The sequence below is a fragment of the Nerophis ophidion genome, linkage group LG08 (assembly GCF_033978795.1).
Source record: "Nerophis ophidion isolate RoL-2023_Sa linkage group LG08, RoL_Noph_v1.0, whole genome shotgun sequence".
Lineage (NCBI taxonomy): Eukaryota > Metazoa > Chordata > Actinopteri > Syngnathiformes > Syngnathidae > Nerophis > Nerophis ophidion.
Genome location: NC_084618.1, coordinates 22,963,480 through 22,984,062, shown reverse-complemented (window position 1 = coordinate 22,984,062; position 20,583 = coordinate 22,963,480). Strand labels below are relative to the sequence as shown.

At 35.6% G+C, this 20,583-nt stretch overlaps 1 protein-coding gene across 1 annotated transcript in view; it reads left to right on the top strand.

The window, feature by feature from the left end:
* LOC133557153 (collagen alpha-1(XI) chain-like) overlaps nt 1-17,109 on the top strand; it is a 110,937-nt gene extending 93,828 nt beyond the window's left edge. The window contains exons 62-66 of the mRNA XM_061907398.1: nt 707-974; nt 1,050-1,162; nt 7,772-7,840; nt 12,870-13,103; nt 15,818-17,109. Of these exons, the coding sequence (XP_061763382.1) occupies nt 707-974; nt 1,050-1,162; nt 7,772-7,840; nt 12,870-13,103; nt 15,818-15,964 (831 nt within the window). The 3' untranslated portion in view covers nt 15,965-17,109. The remainder of the gene's footprint in view (nt 1-706; nt 975-1,049; nt 1,163-7,771; nt 7,841-12,869; nt 13,104-15,817) is intronic.
* The last annotated feature ends 3,474 nt before the right edge of the window (nt 17,110-20,583 follow it).

Below are 20,583 nucleotides of genomic sequence, written 5' to 3'. Positions count from 1 at the left end.
AGAAGGTTTATGGAAGGTAAGATAAATGTAAATAAAAGGTAAAAGAAGGTAAAAAAAGGTCAAAGAAAGAATTCTAAGGTAAACGAAGATAACACAAGGTAAAATAAGGTAAATATAAAGTAAATAACGGGTAATAATAAGTTAAATAGAAGGTTTAAGTCTACAAAAAGATAAAATAAGTTACAAAGAAGGTAAATAAAAGGTAATAAGAGGTAAAAAAAAATACAGAAGGTAAAAGACGGTCAAAGAAGGTAAATTGAAAGTAAATAAATGATTTCAGAAGAAACAGAAGGTCAAAGAAGGTTTATGGAAGGTAAGATAAACGTAAATAGAAGGTAAAAGAAGGTAAAAAAAAGGTCAAAGAAAGAATTCTAAGGTAAACAAAGATAACACATGGTAAAATAAGGTAAATAACAGGTAATAATAAAGTAAATAGAAGGTTTAAGTCTACAAAAAGATCAAATAAGTTACAAAGAAGGTAAATAAAAGGCAATAAAAGGTAAAAGACGGTCAAAGAAGGCAAATAGAAGGTAATGAAGGTTATGGTAAGTATTTGTTTATTTGAACTATTTTCCCTAAAAATAGGCTGCCAAGTGTGTTTTAATCCGATTATTCCATTAATTGCACCAACGAATCAGTAGATTACTAAAAGAGTCCCCAAGTGTATGACCACTGAACTGATGGGTATGTGACAATTACCACTCAGGGCCCTCCTGGCGACGTCATCCACCCGCTGCCCATCATGGCTTCCAACAAGGGCAGATCGCGCAGGAACATCGACGCCAGCATGATGATGGACGAGGAGGCGGGCGACGCAAACTACAAGGACTACGACGACGGCATGGAGGAGATCTTCGGCTCGCTCAACTCGCTCAAGCTGGAGATCGAGCAGATGAAACACCCCTTGGGCACGCAGGCCAACCCCGCCCGCACCTGCAAGGACCTCCAGCTGTGCCACGCCGACTTCCCCGACGGTTGGTACCTCGGAATACTCGTACTCAAAAACGCCTGGGCCATACTGAACCTGTTGAAAACTGGACTATCCACAGGCGAGTACTGGATCGATCCCAACCAGGGCTGCTCCCGGGACTCCTTCAAAGTTTATTGTAACTTCACAGCCGGCGGCGAGAGCTGCATCTTCCCCGACAAAAAGTCCGAAGGGGTGAGTAGCGTGGATCACACGACACGATAAATATTTGGCGTCATTTATACCACACAGACCGTGTGGCGTGCTCAGAAGTATGCTAACTTTTCCGGTGGGTTTAAGCTAATATTAGCATGATAGCGTTTTATCAAATTTACATTTTTTATAACCTAGAAATCGATTTTTGTTACTTGCCGTCGTCTTGAAAGTATGCTAACTGTTCCTTTGTTGTCATGTAAACATTAGCATGAGAACGGTTCATTCGAGCCAATTCCCTGATTTTGTTCGTTTAAATTTAAAAAGTCATGGCTTTTGATACCAACTAATGCTAACTTTTCTTATATTATCATGCTAATTGTATTCCTTTGAACCTAAAAATCATGGATTTTTGATACTTGGGGCTTTCTTAGAAGTATATGCTAATATTTCCGTTGTTTTCATGCTAACGTTAGCATGGTAACGTTTTATTCAAGCCAATTTGCTAATGTTGTTTTTTCAAACTTAAATGTCATGGCTTTTGATACGATTTATTGTTAGTATCTTAGCTAATTGTATTCCTTTAAACCTAAAAATCATGGCTTTTTGATACTTAGCGCTGTCTTAAAAGTATGCTAACTGTTCCTTTGTTGTCATGTAAACGTTAGCATGAGAACGGCTTATTCGAGCCAATTTGCTGATTTTGTTTGTTAAAACTTAAAAAGTCATGGCTTTTGATACTAACTAATGCTAACTTTTCTTATATTATAAATGATAAATGGGTTGTACTTTTATACATCATGCTTTAATGTTAATATTTTAGCTAATTGTATTCCTTTAAACCTAAAAATCATGGATTTTTTATGCTTGACACCATCTTAAAAGTATGCTAACATCTCCGTTGTTTTCATGCTAACATTATCATGAGAACATTTTATTCGAGCCAGTTTGCTAATTTTGTTTGTTTAAACTTAAAAAGTCATGGCTTTTGATACTTATATTATCATGCTAATTTTTTATAATGTTAGTATCTTAGCTAATTGTATTCCTTTAAACCTAAAAATCATGGATTTTTGATACCTAGCGCCGTCTTAAAAGTATGCTAACGGTTCGTCTGTTGTCATGCTAACATTAGCATGAGAACATTTTATTCGAGCCAGTTTGCTCATTTTGTTTGTTTAAACTTAAAAAGTCATGGCGTTTGATACTTATATTATCATGCTAATGTTTTATAATGTTAGTATCTTAGCTAATTATATTCCTTTAAACCTAAAAATCATAGATTTTTGATACTTAGCGTCGTCTTAAAAGTATGCTAACGGTTCCTCTGTTGTCATGTAAACGTTAGCATGAGAACATTTTATTCGAGCCAATTCGCTGATTTTGTTTGTTTAGACTTAAAAAGTCATGGCTTTTGATACTAACTAATGCTAACTTTTCTTATAGTATCATGCTTTAATGTTAGTATTTTAGCTAATTGTATTCCTTTAAGCCTAAAAATCATGGATTTTTGATACTTGGCACCATCTTAAAAGTATGCTAACATCTCCGTTGTTTTCATGCTAACATTAGCATGAGAACATTTTATTTGAGCCAGTTTGCTCATTTTGTTTGTTTAAACTTAAAAAGTCATGGCTTTTGATACTTATATTATCATGCTAACGTTTTATAATGTTAGTATCTTAGCTAATTATATTCCTTTAAACCTAAAAATCATAGATTTTTGATACTTAGCGTCGTCTTAAAAGTATGTTAACGGTTCCTCTGTTGTCATGTAAACGTTAGCATGAGAACAGTTCATTCGAGCCAATTCGCTGATTTTGTTTGTTTAAACTTAAAAAGTCACGGCTTTTGATACTAACTAATGCTAAGTTTTCTTATAGTATCATGCTTTAATGTTAGTATTTTAGCTAATTGTATTCCTTTAAACCTAAAAATCATGGATTTGTTATGCTTGACACCATCTTAGAAGTATGCTAACATCTCCGTTGTTTTCATGCTAACATTAGCATGAGAAAATTTTATTCGAGCCAGTTTGCTAATTTTGTTTGTTTGAACTTAAAAAGTCATGGCTTTTGATACTTATATTATCATGCTAATGTTTTATAATGTTAGTATCTTAGCTAATTGTATTCCTTTAAACCTAAAAACCATGGATTTTTTATACTTAGCGCCGTCTTAAAAGTATGCTAACGGTTCCTCTGTTGTCATGTAAACGTTAGCATGAGAACGGTTAATTCGAGCCAATTCACTGATTTTGTTTGTTTAAACTTAAAAAGTCATGGCTTTTAATACCAACTAATGCTAACTTTTCTTATAATATCATGCTTTAATGTTAGTATTTTAGCTAATTGTATTCCTTTAAACCTAAAAATCATGGATTTTTTTATGCTTTACACCATCTTAGAAGTATGCTAACATCTCCGATGTTTTCATGCTAACAGTAGCATGAGAAGATTTTATTTGAGCCAGTTTGCTAATTTTGTTTGTTTAAACTTAAAAAATCATGGCTTTTGATACTAGCTAATGCTAACTTTTCTTACAGTATCATGTTTTAATGTTAGTATGTTAGCTAATTGTATTCCTTTAAGCCTAAAAGAATCATGGATTTTTGATACTTGGCACCATCTTAGAAGTATGCTAACATTTCTGTTGTTTTCATGCTAACATTAGCATGAGAACATTTTATTCGAGCCACTTTGCTAATTTGGTTTGTTTAAACTTAAAAAGTCATGGCTTTTGATACTTATATTAGCATGCTAATGTTTTATAATGTTAGTATCTTAGCTAATTATATTCCTTTAAACCTAAAAATCATGGATTTTTGATACTTAGCGCCGTCTTAAAAGTATGCTAACGGTTCCTCTGTTGTCATGTAAACATTAGCATGAGAACGGTTCATTCGAGCCAATTCGCTGATTTTGTTTGTTTAAACTTAAAAAGTCATGGCTTTTGATACTAACTAATGCTAACTTTTCTTATATTATAAATGATAAATGGGTTGTACTTTTATATATCATGCTTTAATGTTAATATTTTAGCTAATTGTATTCCTTTAAACCTAAAAATCATGGATTTTTGATACTTCACACCATCTTAGAAGTATGCTAACATGTCTGTTGTTTTCAAGCTAACATTAGCATGAGAACATTTTATTCGAGCCAGTTTGCCAATTTTGTTTGTTTAAACTTAAAAAGTCATGGCTTTTGATACTAACTAATGCTAACTTTTCTTATAGTATCATGCTTTAATGTTAGTATTTTAGCTAATTGTATTCCTTTAAGCCTAAAAAAATCATGGATTTTTGATACTTGGCACCATCTTAGAAGTATGCTAACATTTCTGTTGTTTTCATGCAAACGTTAGCATGAGAACGTTTTATTCGAGCCAATTTGCTAATTTGGTTTGTTTCCTTTAAACCTAAATATCATGGATTTTTGATACTTAGCGCCGTCTTAAAAGTATGCTAACGGTTCCTTTGTTGTCATGTAAACGTTAGCATGAGAACGGTTCATTCGAGCCAATTCGCTGATTTTGTTTGTTTAAACTTAAAAAGTCATGGCTTTTGATACTAACTAATGCTAACTTTTCTTATATTATCTTGCGTTAATGTTAGTATTTTAGCTAATTGTATTCTTTTGAACCTAAAAATCATGGATTTTTGATACTGAAACAAACGCACGCAGACGGTTGATTTCCGGCGGGAAACCATGGCGAATAATCAGCATTTCAGCGGCAAATGTGTGGTTTCTAAACATGTGACCGAGCCTCAGTGAGAGGACTCGGGATGTTTTGGTTTTTTTGCAGGGAATATGCAAGGGGTGACTCAGAGCGAGCACCGGGTTAATATGCTTCCATAAATCTTCTTTGACATTCTATTTCTTCTGGAATAATTTATTTATTTTCCATTTATCTTCTTTTACCTTTTATTAAGTTATTTTACCTGTTATTTACCACTTCTGCCTTCTGTTTAACTTATTTTACCTTGTATTTACCTTGAATTGACTGTCTTATTTACCCCTTCTTTACATAAATTTGCATATTTTCACTCCTCCACTCCTCTTACCTTTCATCTACTCTCTTTTACCTTTTATTTACAACCTTGACCCTCTTTTACCTTCTATTTACCTTCTTTTCCCTTCTGTGTTCCTTCTTATACATCATATTTCCCTTTTCTTTACCTTATTTTACCTTTTCTAAACCGACTTTACCTTCTATTTACCTTATTTTACCTTCTATATTCCTTCTTTTACATTTTCTTTACATTATGTTTACCCCTGTACATCCCTTCTTTTAATTTGATGTACCTTCTTTTATCTTTTACGTCCCTTCTTTTACCTTTTATTTATTACTTTGACCCTATTTACCTTCTATTTACCTTCTATGTTCCTTCTTATACATCATATTTCCCTTTTCTTTACCTTATCTTACCTTTTACAAACCAATTTTACCTTAAATTTACCTTATTTTACCTTATATATTCCTTCTTTTACATTTTTTTACCTTTCATTTACATTTTATTTACCCTTTTACATCCCTTCTTTTACATTTGATATACCTTCTTTTACATTTTACATCCCTCTTTTTACCTTTTATTAAGTACTTTGACCCTATTTACCTTGTATTTACCTTCTATGTTCCTTCTTATACATTGTATTTACCTTATCTTACCTCTTATAAACTAACGCTACCTTCTATTTACCTTATTTTACCTTATATATTCCTTCTTTTACATTTTCTTTACCTTCTATTTACATTTTATTTACCATTTTACATCCCTTCTTTTACATATGATGTACCTTCTTTTACCTTTTACATCCCTCCTTTTACCTTTTATTTACTATTTTGACCCTGTTTACCTGCTATTTACCTTTGTTAACCTTCTATGTTCCTTCTTATACATTGTATTTACCTTTTCCTTACCTTATTTTACCTTTTATAAACTAACTTGACCTTCTATTTACCTTATTTAACCTTCTATATTCCTCCTTTTACCTTTTATTTACTACTTTGACCCTATTTACCTTCTATTTACCTTCTATGTTCCTTCTTATACATCATATTCCCCTTTTCTTTACCTTATCTTACCTTTTATAAACTAACTTTACCTTCTATTTACCCTATTTTACCTTATATATTCCTTCTTTTACATTTTCTTTACGTTCTATTTACATTTTATTTACCCTTTTACATCCCTTCTTTTACATATGATGTACCTTCTTTTACCTTTTACATCCCTCCTTTTACCTTTTATTTACTATTTTGACCCTTTTTACCTCCTATTTTCCTTTGCTAACCTTCTATGTTCCTTCTTATACATTGTATTTACCTTTCCCTTACCTTATTTTACCTTTTATATACTAACTTGACCTTCTATTTACCTTATTTAACCTTCTATATTCCTCCTTTTACCTTTTATTTACTACTTTGACCCTATTTACCTTCTATTTACCTTCTATGTTCCTTCTTATACATCATATTTCCCTTTTCCTTACCTTATCTTACCTCTTATAAACTAACTTTACCTTCTATTTTACCTTATATATTCCTTCTTTTACATTTTATTTACCCTTCTACATCCCTTCTTTTACATATGATGTACCTTCTTTTATCTCATTTTACCTTTTATTTACTATTTTGACCATGTTTATTTCCTATTTACCTTTGTTCACCTTCTATGTTCCTTCTTATACATTGTATTTACCTTTTCCTTACCTTATTTTACCTTTTATAAACTAACTTGACCTTCTATTTACCTTATTTAACCTTCTATATTCCTTCTTTTACATTTTCTTTACCTTCTATTTGCATTTTATTTACATTCTTTTACCTTTTACATCCCTTCGTTTACCTTTTATTTACCTTCTATTTAAATTATATTTACCTTCTTTTACCTTTTACAACCCTGACCCTTCTTTACCCTCTTTTACCTTTTATTTACCTTCTTTTACATTTTATTTACAATGTATTGCCTTTCTATTTGCCTTTTTCACCTTACTTTGCAGGGAATATGCAATGGGTGACTCAGAGCGAGCGCCGGGTTAATATGCTAATGGGAGCTCCGCCCCCTGCCCCGATCTCCGGTTTCGTCTCCAGACGGACTGGCATGAAGGCCAGTGACGATGTGAAGAGCAGATAGGTTTCTCTCGGGTGTGCACGTTGAAAAATAAGTGTTAGTCGGTAGAAAAAGACGTGGTCCGTGCCGTCATTCGCCGATGATGATGATGACGGTTGGCGAGGGAGGCGTGCTATCCAGCTAACGACACATTCATCACTGTCAAAGCGCTGCCGGTCTTTAAATAGCCGGACAGGAAGCGGCGGGGCTCAAAAGCTCCCGGCAGGCGACGCCGTCCTCATTAATCTCTGTGTACTCCTGATTTTTTACAGCGGCAATTAGCCGCCAGCTGCGGTTTGTTCCCGCCAGAATGGCACGGCGGTCCGTTTCGGTGGTCTTGTCAGTCACTCCTCCCTTACCACTAACCATGTCTCCCTCTGTCGACCCCCCCACCCCTCCCCCCCGTGCCCCCCAGGCTAGACTCACCTCCTGGGTAAAGGAGACCCCCGGCTCCTGGTTCAGTGAATTCAAACGTGGTAAACTGGTAAGCCGGCCTTTCCCTGTCATGTCCCTGAATGCCTCTATATATTTTACAGAGCAAAATGGCAAAATGGCCCAAAGACTCGCCAGGCACATGGTATAGTCACTACAAGAGAGGTTCCCTGGTAAGTGGACCCCCTCCCTGCCTGCCTGCAGACCCCAAAAGAGGCTGAGATTGTGCGGGGCCCCAGGCGCTGCATGGTTTTGCTCTTGCACCTGAAGGATGTATACAAAGTATGTATACAAAGTGTGTATACACAGTATACCAAGTATGTATACACGAGGCTTGAGGCGGTGGTGGTGCATGGCTCAGCATGAGGTGCATGCTCCTTCAGTCCAACAGTACCGGGGAGGTCTATCAGCAGACTCTGGAGGACACCGACATGTGGCTGTAGGTCTGGACCTGCTGACTCGGCCCGTATCGCAACCAGTTAGTAGTACTTGGCTAATATTACCTCAGAAAATGTTCGCGAAGGTCAAAGAAGTCAATTAAAAAGGTAAATAGAGGGTAAAACAAGCTGAATGTGGACGTAAAATAAGGTAAAGGTAGTAATTAAAATGTAAGAGACTGTAAATAAAGACAATATGCTTAATAAATGGTAAATAGAAGGTAAATCAAGCTGAATATGGATGTAAAAGAAGGTAAATGGAAGGTAAATGTAGTATATAAAATGTAAGAGAGGGTAAATAAAGATAAAAAATTGATAATAAAAGGTAAATAAAAGGTAAAACAAGCTGAATATGGATGTAAAAGAAGGTAAATAGAAGGTAAAAGTATTAAATAAAATGTAAGAGACCGTAAATACAGATAAAAGATGGTTAATAAAAGGTAAATGGAAGGTAAAACAAGCTGAATATTGATGTAAAAGAAGGTAAAGGTAGTAAATAAAATGTATGAGACGGTAGATAAAGATAAAAGATGGTTAATAAAAGGTAAATAGAAGGTAAAACCAGGTAAATATGGAGGTAAAAGAAGGTAAATGGAAGGTAAAAGTAGTAAATAAAATGTAAGAGACGGTAAATAAAGATAAAAGATGGTTAGTAGAATGTGAATAAAAGGTAAATAGAAGGTAAAACAAGCTGAATAAGGAGGTAAAAGACGGTAAAGGTAGTAAATAAAATGTATGGCACGGTAGATAAAGATAAAAGATGGTTAATAAAAGGTAAATAGAAGGTAAAACAAGGTGAATATGGATGTTAAAGAAGGTAAATGGAAGGTAAAAGTAGTAAATAAAATGTAAGAGACTGTAAAAGATAAAAGATGGTTAGTAGAATGTAAATAAAAGGTAAATAAAAGTTAAAACAAGCTGAATAAGGAGGTAAAAGAAGGTAAATAGAAAGTAAAAGTAGTAAATAAAATGTAAGAGACGGTAAATAAAGATAAAAGATGGTTAGTAGAATGTAAATAAAAGGTAAATAGAAGGTAAAACAAGCTGAATAAGGAGGTAAAATAAGGTAAAAGTAGTAAATAAAATGTATGAGATGGTAAATAAAGATAAAAGATGGTTAATAAAAGGTAAATAAAAGGTAAAACAAGCTGAATATTGATGTAAAAGAAGGTAAAGGTAGTAACTAAAATGCATGAGACGGTAAATAAAGATAAAAGATGGTTAATAAAAGGTAAATAGAATGTAAAACAAGGTGAAAATGGAAGTAAAAGAAGGTAAATGGAAGGTAAAGGTAGTAAATAAAATGTAGGAGACGGTAAATAAAGATAAAATATGATTTATAAAAGGTAAATAGAAGGTAAAACAAGCAGATTATGGAGGTAAAAGAAGGTAAATAAAAGGTAAATGTAGTAAATAAAATGTAAGAGACGGTAAATAAAGATAAAATATGGTTTATAAAAGGTAAATGAAAGGTAAGATAGAAGATTGTTAATAAAAGGTAAATAAAAGGTAAATAAAACATAAATATAAGGTAAAACAAGCTGAATATGGAGGTAAAAGAAGGTAAAGAGAATGTAAATGTAGTAAATAAAATATAAGAGATGGTAACAAAGATAAAAGATGTCTAATAAAAGGTAAGTAGAAGGTAAAATAAACTGAATATGGAGGTAAAATAAAGTAAATAAAATGTAAATGTAGTACATATAATGTAAGACATGGTAACAAAGATAAAAGATGGTTAATAAAAGGTTAATAAAAGGTAAATAGAAAGTACATCAAGCTGAATATGGAGGTAAAAGAAAGTAAATAACAGGTAAATGTGGTAACTACAATGTAAGAGACAGTAAATAAAAATAAAAGATGGTTAATAAAAGGTAAATAGAAGGTAAAACAAGCTGAAAATGGAGGTAAAAGACGGTAAATAGTAGGTAGAGGTAGTAAATAAAATGTAAGAGATGGTAAATAAAGATAAAAGATGGTTAATAAAAGGTAAATAAAATGTAAATAAAAGGCAAATAAACATAAATAGAAGGTTAAACAAGCTGAATATGGAGGTAAATGGAAGGTAAAGGTAGTAAATACAATGTAAGAGACAGTAAATAAATAAAAGGTAAATGGAAGGTAAAACAAGCTGTATATGGATGTCAAATAAGGTAACATTTTTATCCAATTTTGTTTTTTGAAGCTAAAAATCATGGAATTTGATACTTAGCGCCATCTTATGTTAGCATGCTAACATTATTATGCTAACACTTTATCTAAATAATCAATGATTCTTTAAGAATCACATCCTGTATTTTAGGAAGTATATCGCCCATCCCTAACTTAGAAGGCAGCCACTAGAGGGGGGGAAAAACAAAACAAAAAAAATGTTGCAGGTGCAGTCGCTGTGAGTCCAGCAGGTCAGACACTCAGTCACCCGCCAGGCGAGGGCTTCTGGGAAGTCAGTCAGTGTTGACTTGAGGCAGTGGTGATGAAGAGGTAATGTTCCCGTGCAGCAGGGTGAGGGCTTGCACTGAGAACGGGAAGCGGGGAGAGAAGGACGACCGCTCTTGGAGGCCCAGGGCCGACGCTCCTCCATCTTCATCACGAGTGAACAGGAGTGTCAGCACTGCGGCTCAAGAGGTGCATGGTGTGTGTGTGTGTGTGTGTGTGTGTGTGTGTGTGTGTGTGTGTGTGTGCACGTGTGTGTGTGTGCACGTGTGTGTGCATGGAGGCAGGATGCTTGGCATGCGCTCGCTCAAGTGGTGTTGGTGCAAAAGAAAGAGGAAGCCACAAATGTGGACCTTAACGGATCCGCCACGGTTGGTATGACAAACCCCGCCGTCCTATACCCTACACCCCCCCCCCCCCACAAATTAAAAAGTCGCCCTTCATTAGCAGGGCGGGGGTGTTGGCGTAATCAAACATAATTGGGCAGGTGAAGGTTTTTTCTAAAAAAAAATTTTTTTTTAAATGTTGCTTTAAAATGTATCATCGCCGGCAGGGGAAATGTATATGTAAGGCTGTTGTCATGGCAACCACGCACTGGAAGGTCTGTGAAGAGGTGAGCTAAAATCCTCGTTTTTTTTTTTTTTATTATGTCCACTGCGCATAATGTGAAGTGGATTATATTTATATAGCGCTTTTTCTCTAGTGCAGGGGGCACCAGGTAGCCCGTAAGGACCAGATGAGTCGCCCGCTGGCCTGTTCTAAAAATAGCTCAAATAGCAGCACTTACCAGTGAGCTGCCTCTATTTTTTGAATTATATTTATTTACTTGCAAGCTGGTCTCGCTCTGCTCGACATTTTTAATTCTAAGAGAGACAAAATTTAAATAGAATTTGAAAATCCAAGAAAATATTTTAAAGACTTGGTCTTCAGTTGTTTAAATAAATTCATTGATTTTTTTACTTGGCTTCTTATAAATTACAGAAAGACAATTTTAGAGAAAAAATACAACCTTAAAAATGATTTTAGGATTTTTTCAAACACATATAACTTTTTACCTTTTACCTTGACAATTTTAATCGATGTTCAAATAAATGTATTTGTTTTATTGTAAAGAATAATAAATACATTTTAATTTAATTCTTCATTTTAGCTTCTGGTTTTTCGACGAAGAATATTTGTGAAATATTTCTTCAAACTTACTATGATTAAAATAAAAAAAATTAAAAAATATTCTGGCAAATCTAGAAAATCTGTAGGATCACATTCAAATCTTATTTCAAAGTCTTTTGAATTTCTTTTAAAAATGTTGTTTTGGAAAGTCTAGAAGAAATAATGATTTGTCTTTGTTGGAAATATAGCTTGGTCCAATTTGTTATATATTCTAACAAAGTGCAGATTGGATTTTAACCTATTTAACACATGTCATCAAAATTCTAAAATTAATCTTAATCAGGAAAAATTACAAATGATGTTCCATAAATTTTTTTTTAATTTTTTCAAAAATATTCGAATTAGCTAGTTTTTCTCTTCATTTATTTTCAGTTGAATTTAGAATTTTTAATAGTTAATAACATAAAAACTATAATAGTTAATAACATGAACACTATAATTGTTAATAACATAAACAGTATAATAGTTAATAACATAAAAACTATAATAGTTAATAACATAAACACTATAATAGTTAATAACATAAACAGTATAATAGTTGATAACATAAACACTATAATAGTTAATAACATAAACAGTATAATAGTTAATAACATAAAAACTATAATAGTTAATAGCATAAACACTATAATAGTTAATAACGTAAGCTATAATAGCTCACATAAAAACTACAATATTTAATAACATAAAAAACTGTAACAGTTAATAACATAAACACTATAAAAGATAAACAATTATTTGCAGCATAAACGTTTGGGACAAGTTTGCGGAGATTTTTGCAAAGTGTGTGTGTGAGTGTGGGGGGGGCTGTTTATGATTATTATTGCGTTAATATGATTACAAACTTTGATAGGTCAGCACACAAGTTTGGGGCGCTGATTATACACAGTAACACGTTGATAACAAAAAACTATAATAGATAACATAAAACTACAAAAGGACAAAACAACAACTCACGTGCATAGTCACCTGACTGCTCTCAGCCAATCACAAACCTTCCAGTTGTGTCATTAAAGCAGGCAGAAGAAGAGAAACCTTACAAGTTGTTTATGTTGAAGTTGTGACTTACTGGTAGCAACAGGTCTTCTGGTCCCTGCTACTTGTCACGTCCGCTCGCCACCGCCCTCCTTTTGACTGAAAAAGGGCCGCACTTCCTTTCCAGCTCTCCTACGTGGATGCCGAGGGAAGCCCCATCGGCGTGGTCCAGATGACGTTCCTGCGCCTGCTGAGCGCCGCCGCCCGCCAGAACATGACGTACAGCTGCCACCAGTCGGTGGCCTGGCACGACCAGGAGCAGGACAACTACGACAAGGCCATCCACTTCCTGGGCTCCAACGACGAGGAGATGTCCTACGACAACAACCCCTACATCCGCGCCGTGGTCGACGGCTGCGCGGTAAGAGTCAGTTGTCTTTTTTATATGTGGTGAAAGGGTTTTTGCAGTTGTCCAGCAAATCTAATTTCACTTATTTTCCGGGCTTCAGAGCGTATTTTAGAGGAAAAACATGTTTTATATGAGTTATTTACACAGAAATATTCTGTAAATGTTTATTGACATACCTAATTATTTCCAAACGGTGCATGTAACACGGCAGTAAAACGGCTGAACAAACAAAACAGAAGTCATCGTCATGGACCCGCTAGCTGCGACAGCTAGCTCTCCAATCAGCTAAACAAATTCAATAACTCCACAATGACGTTTCGATGAATTTATGAAACTGAAATAATACATAATGTATGCCATTATAAGTTAATTATACTAACACTTGTACGCGTGTTAGCATATTCGCGAATGCCAGCGATGCTGGCTTGATTACGTTACGATAGCACGTAAAAATATGCATGAAAACACGCCTACAGATATCACACATTGGATGGTTTATTGAGTAAGAATTGTTTTAGTCGCATTGTAAAACTTACAAACGTTACTTAGAGAGTTGTTTGACGAATCCTTTCAAGGAGAATCGCTATTGGACGGTTATAGTTTATGTAGGGATAACACTAATATACATGCATATATATATATATATATATATATATATATACATATATTTATCCATATAAATATACATATATATTTATATATATACATATATATCTCTAATTATACATATATATATCTATAAAAATATCTCTAAATACATATATATGTGTGTGTGTATATATATATATATATATATATATATATATATATATATATATATATATATATATATATACATACATACATATATACACACACACATATATACGTATACACACACACGTATATACATATATATGTATATTTATAGATGCATTTATATATTATATATGTGTGTATATATATATATACATAAATATACATATATGTATATATACTTACATATATATTTATACATGCATTTATACACATACATATATGTATATTTATCCATATACACACATATATATACATATAAGAAGAAAAAATCTATATATATATATATTTAGAAAAAATATATATGTATGTATTTAGAAATATTTATATATGTATGTGTATATATATGTATGTATATATATATATATATTTATATATACACACACATATATATATACATACATATATATGTGTGTGTATATGTGTGTATGTATATATATATATATATATATATATATATATATATATATATATATATATATATATACACACACACACACACACATATATATACATACATATATATATATATGTGTGTGTATATATATATCTGTGTATATATATATAAATATATATATATATACATATATATGTGTGTATATACCTGTATATACATATACATATATCTTTATACATACATTTATATCTATACATATATATACACACACATTTAACACACACACACACACACACACACACACACACACACACACACACACACCACACACACACACACACACACACACACACACACACACACACACACACACACACACATATTGTGGACACTTTTATGACTGGGCCCTTTTTGGATCCCTAAGACCTTTTTGTTGTTTATTTTCCTTAAAAAAAAAAAATAATAGGAAATAATAATGTTGTCATTATTTATTGACCTTTACTAGGGTCCATTTATTTCACCTCAATTAATCCAGTTTGAATTTATTTTGGGAAAATTAATGCATATTTTGTGGGGGGGGTTTTTTTGCTGTTAAAAACAGGGTTTTCTCTGACAAAAATGGCATAAAGCAAACAAAAAAATATCGTATCAGTTAATAGATCCGCCGATGCTCTAGAGCAGGGGTAGGGAACCTATGGCTCACGAGCCAAATGTGGCTCTTTTGATGACTGCATCTGGCTCTCGGATAAATCTGAGCTGACATTGCTTAACAGGATAAGTAATGAATAATTCCACTTGTAATCACAGTGTTAAAAACAACGTTCAAAATATAAAACATTGTCATGCATTTTTATGTTCAAGAAGTTGCGTTAATGGTAAGAAGTCATTTATTTATTATTGGTTAGTGTGGGGCTTGCCCTCCTAGGGGTTCTTCAGACCACCAAGAGCCTGTTTTAGGGTTACAATATTGTTTTATTTTATTTTTCTCTTAGTTGCTTTACAGCAATTGTCTTTTTCTCTTTCGTCCTCACTCGCGCTCTGGCTCCAGCCCTGACCCCGTCTCTCATCCTGGCTGCTGCTTATAACAGAGCGACAGGTTATTAGATAAAAAGGCCCAGGTGGGCCCTCTACGCACATGTCGCTGATTTCGAGGCCGGTCCTGGCAACGTCCTGCTTTGTTGCAGGCCCGCAGGCCACGCCCCCTCCACAGTTAGCTTCACAATAACAATGTTATTACAAAGAATAAGAGACTTATTATACTCTGGAAATGTTGGTCTTACTTAAAAATGCACGCGTTTAGTTGTGTTCAGTGTTTAAAAAAATATATTATATGGCTCTTAGGAAAATACATTTTAAAATATTTGGCTTCTTGGCTCTCTCAGCCAAAAATGTCCCCGACCCCTGCGTTAGAGATTTTAGCATTGAGAGTAAAAAATTTTTTTTTTATAACTTTTACGACCTTTAACATTCACCAAAAGTGGTTCAAAATGTGTATATTTGTTTTTTAAAAAACCTGCCTCTCACCTCCTTGCAGCTGAAGAAGGGCTACGACAGGACGGTGCTGGAGATAAACACCCCCAAAGTGGAGCAGGTCCCCCTGGTGGACATCATGTTCAACGACTTCGGCGGCCCCTCGCAGAAGTTCGGCTTCGAAGTGGGCCCCGTCTGCTTCCTCGGCTAGAGACTGAGCAAAACAAAACAAAACGACACTTCATTTTTGTTCTACGAAAAAAAACAAAAAAAAAATAGGACAATTCTTCTATTTGTACAAATTTGTTTTTATTTCCATACAATTCTGTAGGATAAGAGGAGAAAGAAAGAAAAAAAAAACCCTTGAAACCTCAGCGCGCCTTCTCCATCACACGCGAGTTTTGAAACTGGATGCCACACGTGACCTTTGACCTGTAATCTCCCGCCACGGACTCCATTTTGGCTCTGCTCCCCCCCCCTCCTTTTTTTTTTTGCTTGCTTTTGTTGGGAGCTTCGTTTGTGCATAAATGTCTCTATTTGATATATAAATATATATAAATATCTATAAATATGTCTGTAAGTACATTCTGTATATTGTTCCTGACTGTGTTTATCGCTTCCTGCCTTCAAAACACGCACGCGACTCGATTGACAGCGGAGCGGGAGACGACACAATGTGGCCAAAATTCGAGCCGAAAAAAAAAAATAATTTTGATTTGCATAACCAAAGAGGGTCAAAGATGTCACTTTCCAGCTTCCTCCAAACCCAAAGAAATCCGAAACAAAGAACAACTTTTTGGTGCTATTTTCCTCCTTCTGTGGTGCTACACTTGCTTGTGTCTTTTTTTTTAAGACGCCGAGGATCCGAAGAGCAGGATCCGGCGGCGGCGGCGCCTTCCTGCCTAAAAAGTGACAGCTCTGAAGTGGCTTCAAGGCCAATCGGTGCTTTTTATTTTTTATTGCCAATCTTTTCTATTGTTCTTGTTGAAACTGCACTCTCTTGCTTATGACCACTAATATCTACCACAGAATCTCTGCAAGCCTTTTTTTTTTGTTTTGTTTTGGTTCCTTTTGTTTAATAAAATAATAAAAATAAATGAATACGTGACTTGAACAATTTATTCTCAGATTTTTCTGAATACGCTTTATTGTTTGTTGCCATGATGACGGACACATTTCTTGTATATTGCCGCTGTTTGTCAAACCTGTGAGCGGACAAAAAGAGTAAAAAGATTTTATTTTATTTTTATTTTTTTTGCCCCCCCCCCCCAAAATGTCAATAAATTCAAGTCCACTGTGGCCATCCACTCCTTTGTATGTCTTCTGAAGCATTAAAACCTATCTGTATGCATGAAATTGTAAAGTTTGCTCTCTTGGTGTCATCAACGTTTTGTTTTGTCCCTGCAAAAAAGAAAAAAAAAAAACTACAGTAGCATATTTATTGTATTATTGAATACGATAAAACAAAATCTATATATATCGTCATAGATCCGTAATTTATATCAATAGTTAACAAAAAGGCGATTTCATCCCGACAAGCCTGTTTCGCAAGTTTGTATAAAAAAAAACACAGAGGCTATTTCATCCCTACAAGCCTGTTTTGCAGGTTTCCCTGCTCTTCAGGGGAGTTTATTAACTCAAAGGTTTCCCCGCTCTTCCAGAGAGTTTATAAATTCACCTTAAGGGCAGGGAAACCTACAAAACAGGCTTGTAGGGATGAAATACAAGACTGTTTCGCAGGTTTCCCTGCTTTTCAAGGGATGAACTCCCTTGAAGTTTATAAAGTCCTTTGAAAAGCAGGGAAACCCGCAAATCAGGCTTGTAGGGATAAACTCCCTTGAAGTTTATAAACTCCCTTGAAGAGCAGGGAAACCGGCAAAACAAGCTTGCAAGCTTGTAGAGATAAACTCCCTTGAAGTTTATAAACTCCCTTGAAGAGCAGGGAAACCCGCAAATCAGGCTTGTAGGGATAAACTCCCTTGAAGTTTATAAACTCCCTTGAAGAGCAGGGAATCACGCAAAACAGGCTTGTAGGGATAAACTCCCTTGAAGTTTATAAACTCCCTTGAAGAGCAGGGAAACTCGCAAAACATGCTTGCAGGCTTGTAGGGATAAACTCCCTTGAAGTTTATAAACTCCCTCGAAGAGCAGGGAAACCCGCAAAACAGGCTTGCAGGCCTGTAGGGATAAACTCCCTTGAAGTTTATAAATTCCCTTGAAGACCAGGGAATGCCGCAAAACAGGCTTGTAGGGATAAACTCCCTTGAAGTTTACAAACTCCCTTGAAGAGCAGGGAAACCCGCAAAACAAGCTTGTAGGGATAAACTCCCTTGAAGTTTATAAACTCCCTTGAAGAGCAGGGAAACCCGCAAAACAGGCTTGCAGGCTTGTAGGGATGAACTCCCTTGAAGTTTATAAACTTCCTTGAAGAGCAGGGAAACCCGCAAATCAGGCTTGTAGGGATAAACTCCCTTGAAGTTTATAAACTCCCTTGAAGAGCAGGGAATCACGCAAAACAGGCTTGTAGGGATAAACTCCCTTGAAGTTTATAAACTCCCTTGAAGAGCAGGGAAATCCGGAAAACAGGCTTGCAGGCTTGTAGGGATAAACTCCCTTGAAGTTTATAAACTCCCTTGAAGAGCAGGGAACCCCGCAAAACAGGCTTGCAGGCTTGTAGGGATAAACTCCCTTGAAGTTTATAAACTCCCTTGAAGGGCAGGGAATCCCGCAAAACAGGCTTGTAGGTATAATGTTTGTCTGATCTTGAATGGGATTGTGCTGAAAATTGTAATTTTCCTGAAGGAACTCTCCTGACGGATTAAATAAAGTAATATCTAATCTAACTCCCTTGAAATTTATAAACTCCCTTGAAAAGCAGGGAATCCCGCAAAACAGGCTTGTAGGGATAACTCCCTTGAAGTTTATAAACTCCCTTGAAGAGCAGGGAATCCCGCAAAACAGACTTGTAGGGATAAACTCCCTTGAAGTTTATAAACTCCCTTGAAGTGCAGGGAAACCCGCAAAACAGGCTTGCAGGCTTGTAGGGATAAACTCCCTTGAAGTTTATAAACTCCCTTGAAAAAAAACAGGCTTGAAGGGATGAAACAGCCTCTGTTTTTTTTTTTGTTTTTTTTTTAGGAACTTGCAAAACAGGCTTTTAGGGAACTTTTCACCTTGTCATTATGGGGTATTTTGTGTAGAATTTTGACGACAAAGTTGAAGGTGGGGGTCGCGGGGGGCGCTGGCGCCTATCTCAGCTACAATCGGGCGGAAGGCGGGGTACACCCTGGACAAGTCGCCACCTCATCGCAGGGCCAACACAGATAGACAGACAACATTCACACTCACATTCACACACTAGGGCCAATTTAGTGTTGCCAATCAACCTATCCCCAGGTGCATGTCTTTGGAAAGGGAATAAGCGGTAAAAAAGGGATGGATGGGATGGAAGTTGAAGGTGTTTTTATTTTGGAATAAAGCTGTAACATAACAAAAAAAAAAAATAATTGAAGCGCTTTGAATACTTTCCGGATGCTCTGTATCTCGACGACAAGAACATACACGTTTTTTTTTTTGGAGAGTAGAACTTCTTTTTACACTTATTAATGGGACTTGATGATCAAAGAGTGAGAAGTCGAAAAAAAAATATTCAGTGAAAGACATCTTCTTAAACGTATTTTATTGGTAAAAATGTAAATGACCCCCCCTTGGATGAGAATCAGATAAAAGGGGAGATTGTCCCACGTTGGGAGATTTAGAAGCTGGCTTTTTCCGCTCCGGCGGGCTTCCAGATTGAAGTGGCCGATAGTTTTGCACCGAGGTGATTAAAGATGGCCACCGAGGCGTTACAACATTCTGTCACTGATACGTTCAAACAACGTGATCGCTTTCACTCCTTTTAATATTTATCCCTCCCTGCCACTTTTTAGAGCAACTTGGCAGTCAAGAAGCGTCGGTGAGCAGGTTGTGTTCAAGTCCCTCGCTGCGTCCCTCAGCCACGTTTGACTGGGAGGCTCAGAGTCGCATCAAGCGGGAGATTTCCCAGCCGTCTTGAATGCAGCATAATTATAAAGTTAGTTGTATGAAACTTTTGCTGGGGTTTTAAGCAGAACCCGTTTGTGGGGGGGGGCGTGGCCTGCGGGTTTGCCGCGGAACGGAGTGTGCCAGGACCGGCCTCGAAGACAGCGAAAGGTGCGTAGATGGCCCAGGTGGGCCCTGTTATCTAATCACCTGTCGCCCTTCATTGGCAGCAGCCGGTAGGAGAGAGGTAGTTTTGCTGAACGGACGCAGCAGACAAAGACACTTTGCTGAAAAGACACTTTTATGAAAAAAAAAACAGTGTTATACCCTGAATTCCGGGCTCTCCTGGCAGTGTGTAGTGGTCCGAAGAACCCACAAGAGGGCAACCTCTACACTGTTCTTTTTTTATCTTTCAATGCACGACTGCAGCTATATGTTTAGGTTATTTTTTTAAATATTTTTTTTAATAATTTTATGACCTATGGAAAATAAGGGACGAGAAGGAAATAAAATATATCAAATGAAAAAAAAAAATTATTTAAAATGTAGCCTTCCTCTGATTGTAATCCCCTGAGCTATCAAGGCAGAAAGGAAAGGAAAATGTAAACAAAATAGTAAAATCACATTAAATATTTAAATGGGTTGTACTTGTATAGCGCTTTTCTACCTTCAAGGTACTCAAAGCGCTTTGACACTATTTCCACATTCACCCATTCACACACACATTCACACACTGATGGAGGGAGCTGCCATGCAAGGCGCCAACCAGCACCCATCAGGAGCAAGGGTGAAGTGTCTTGCTCAGGACAC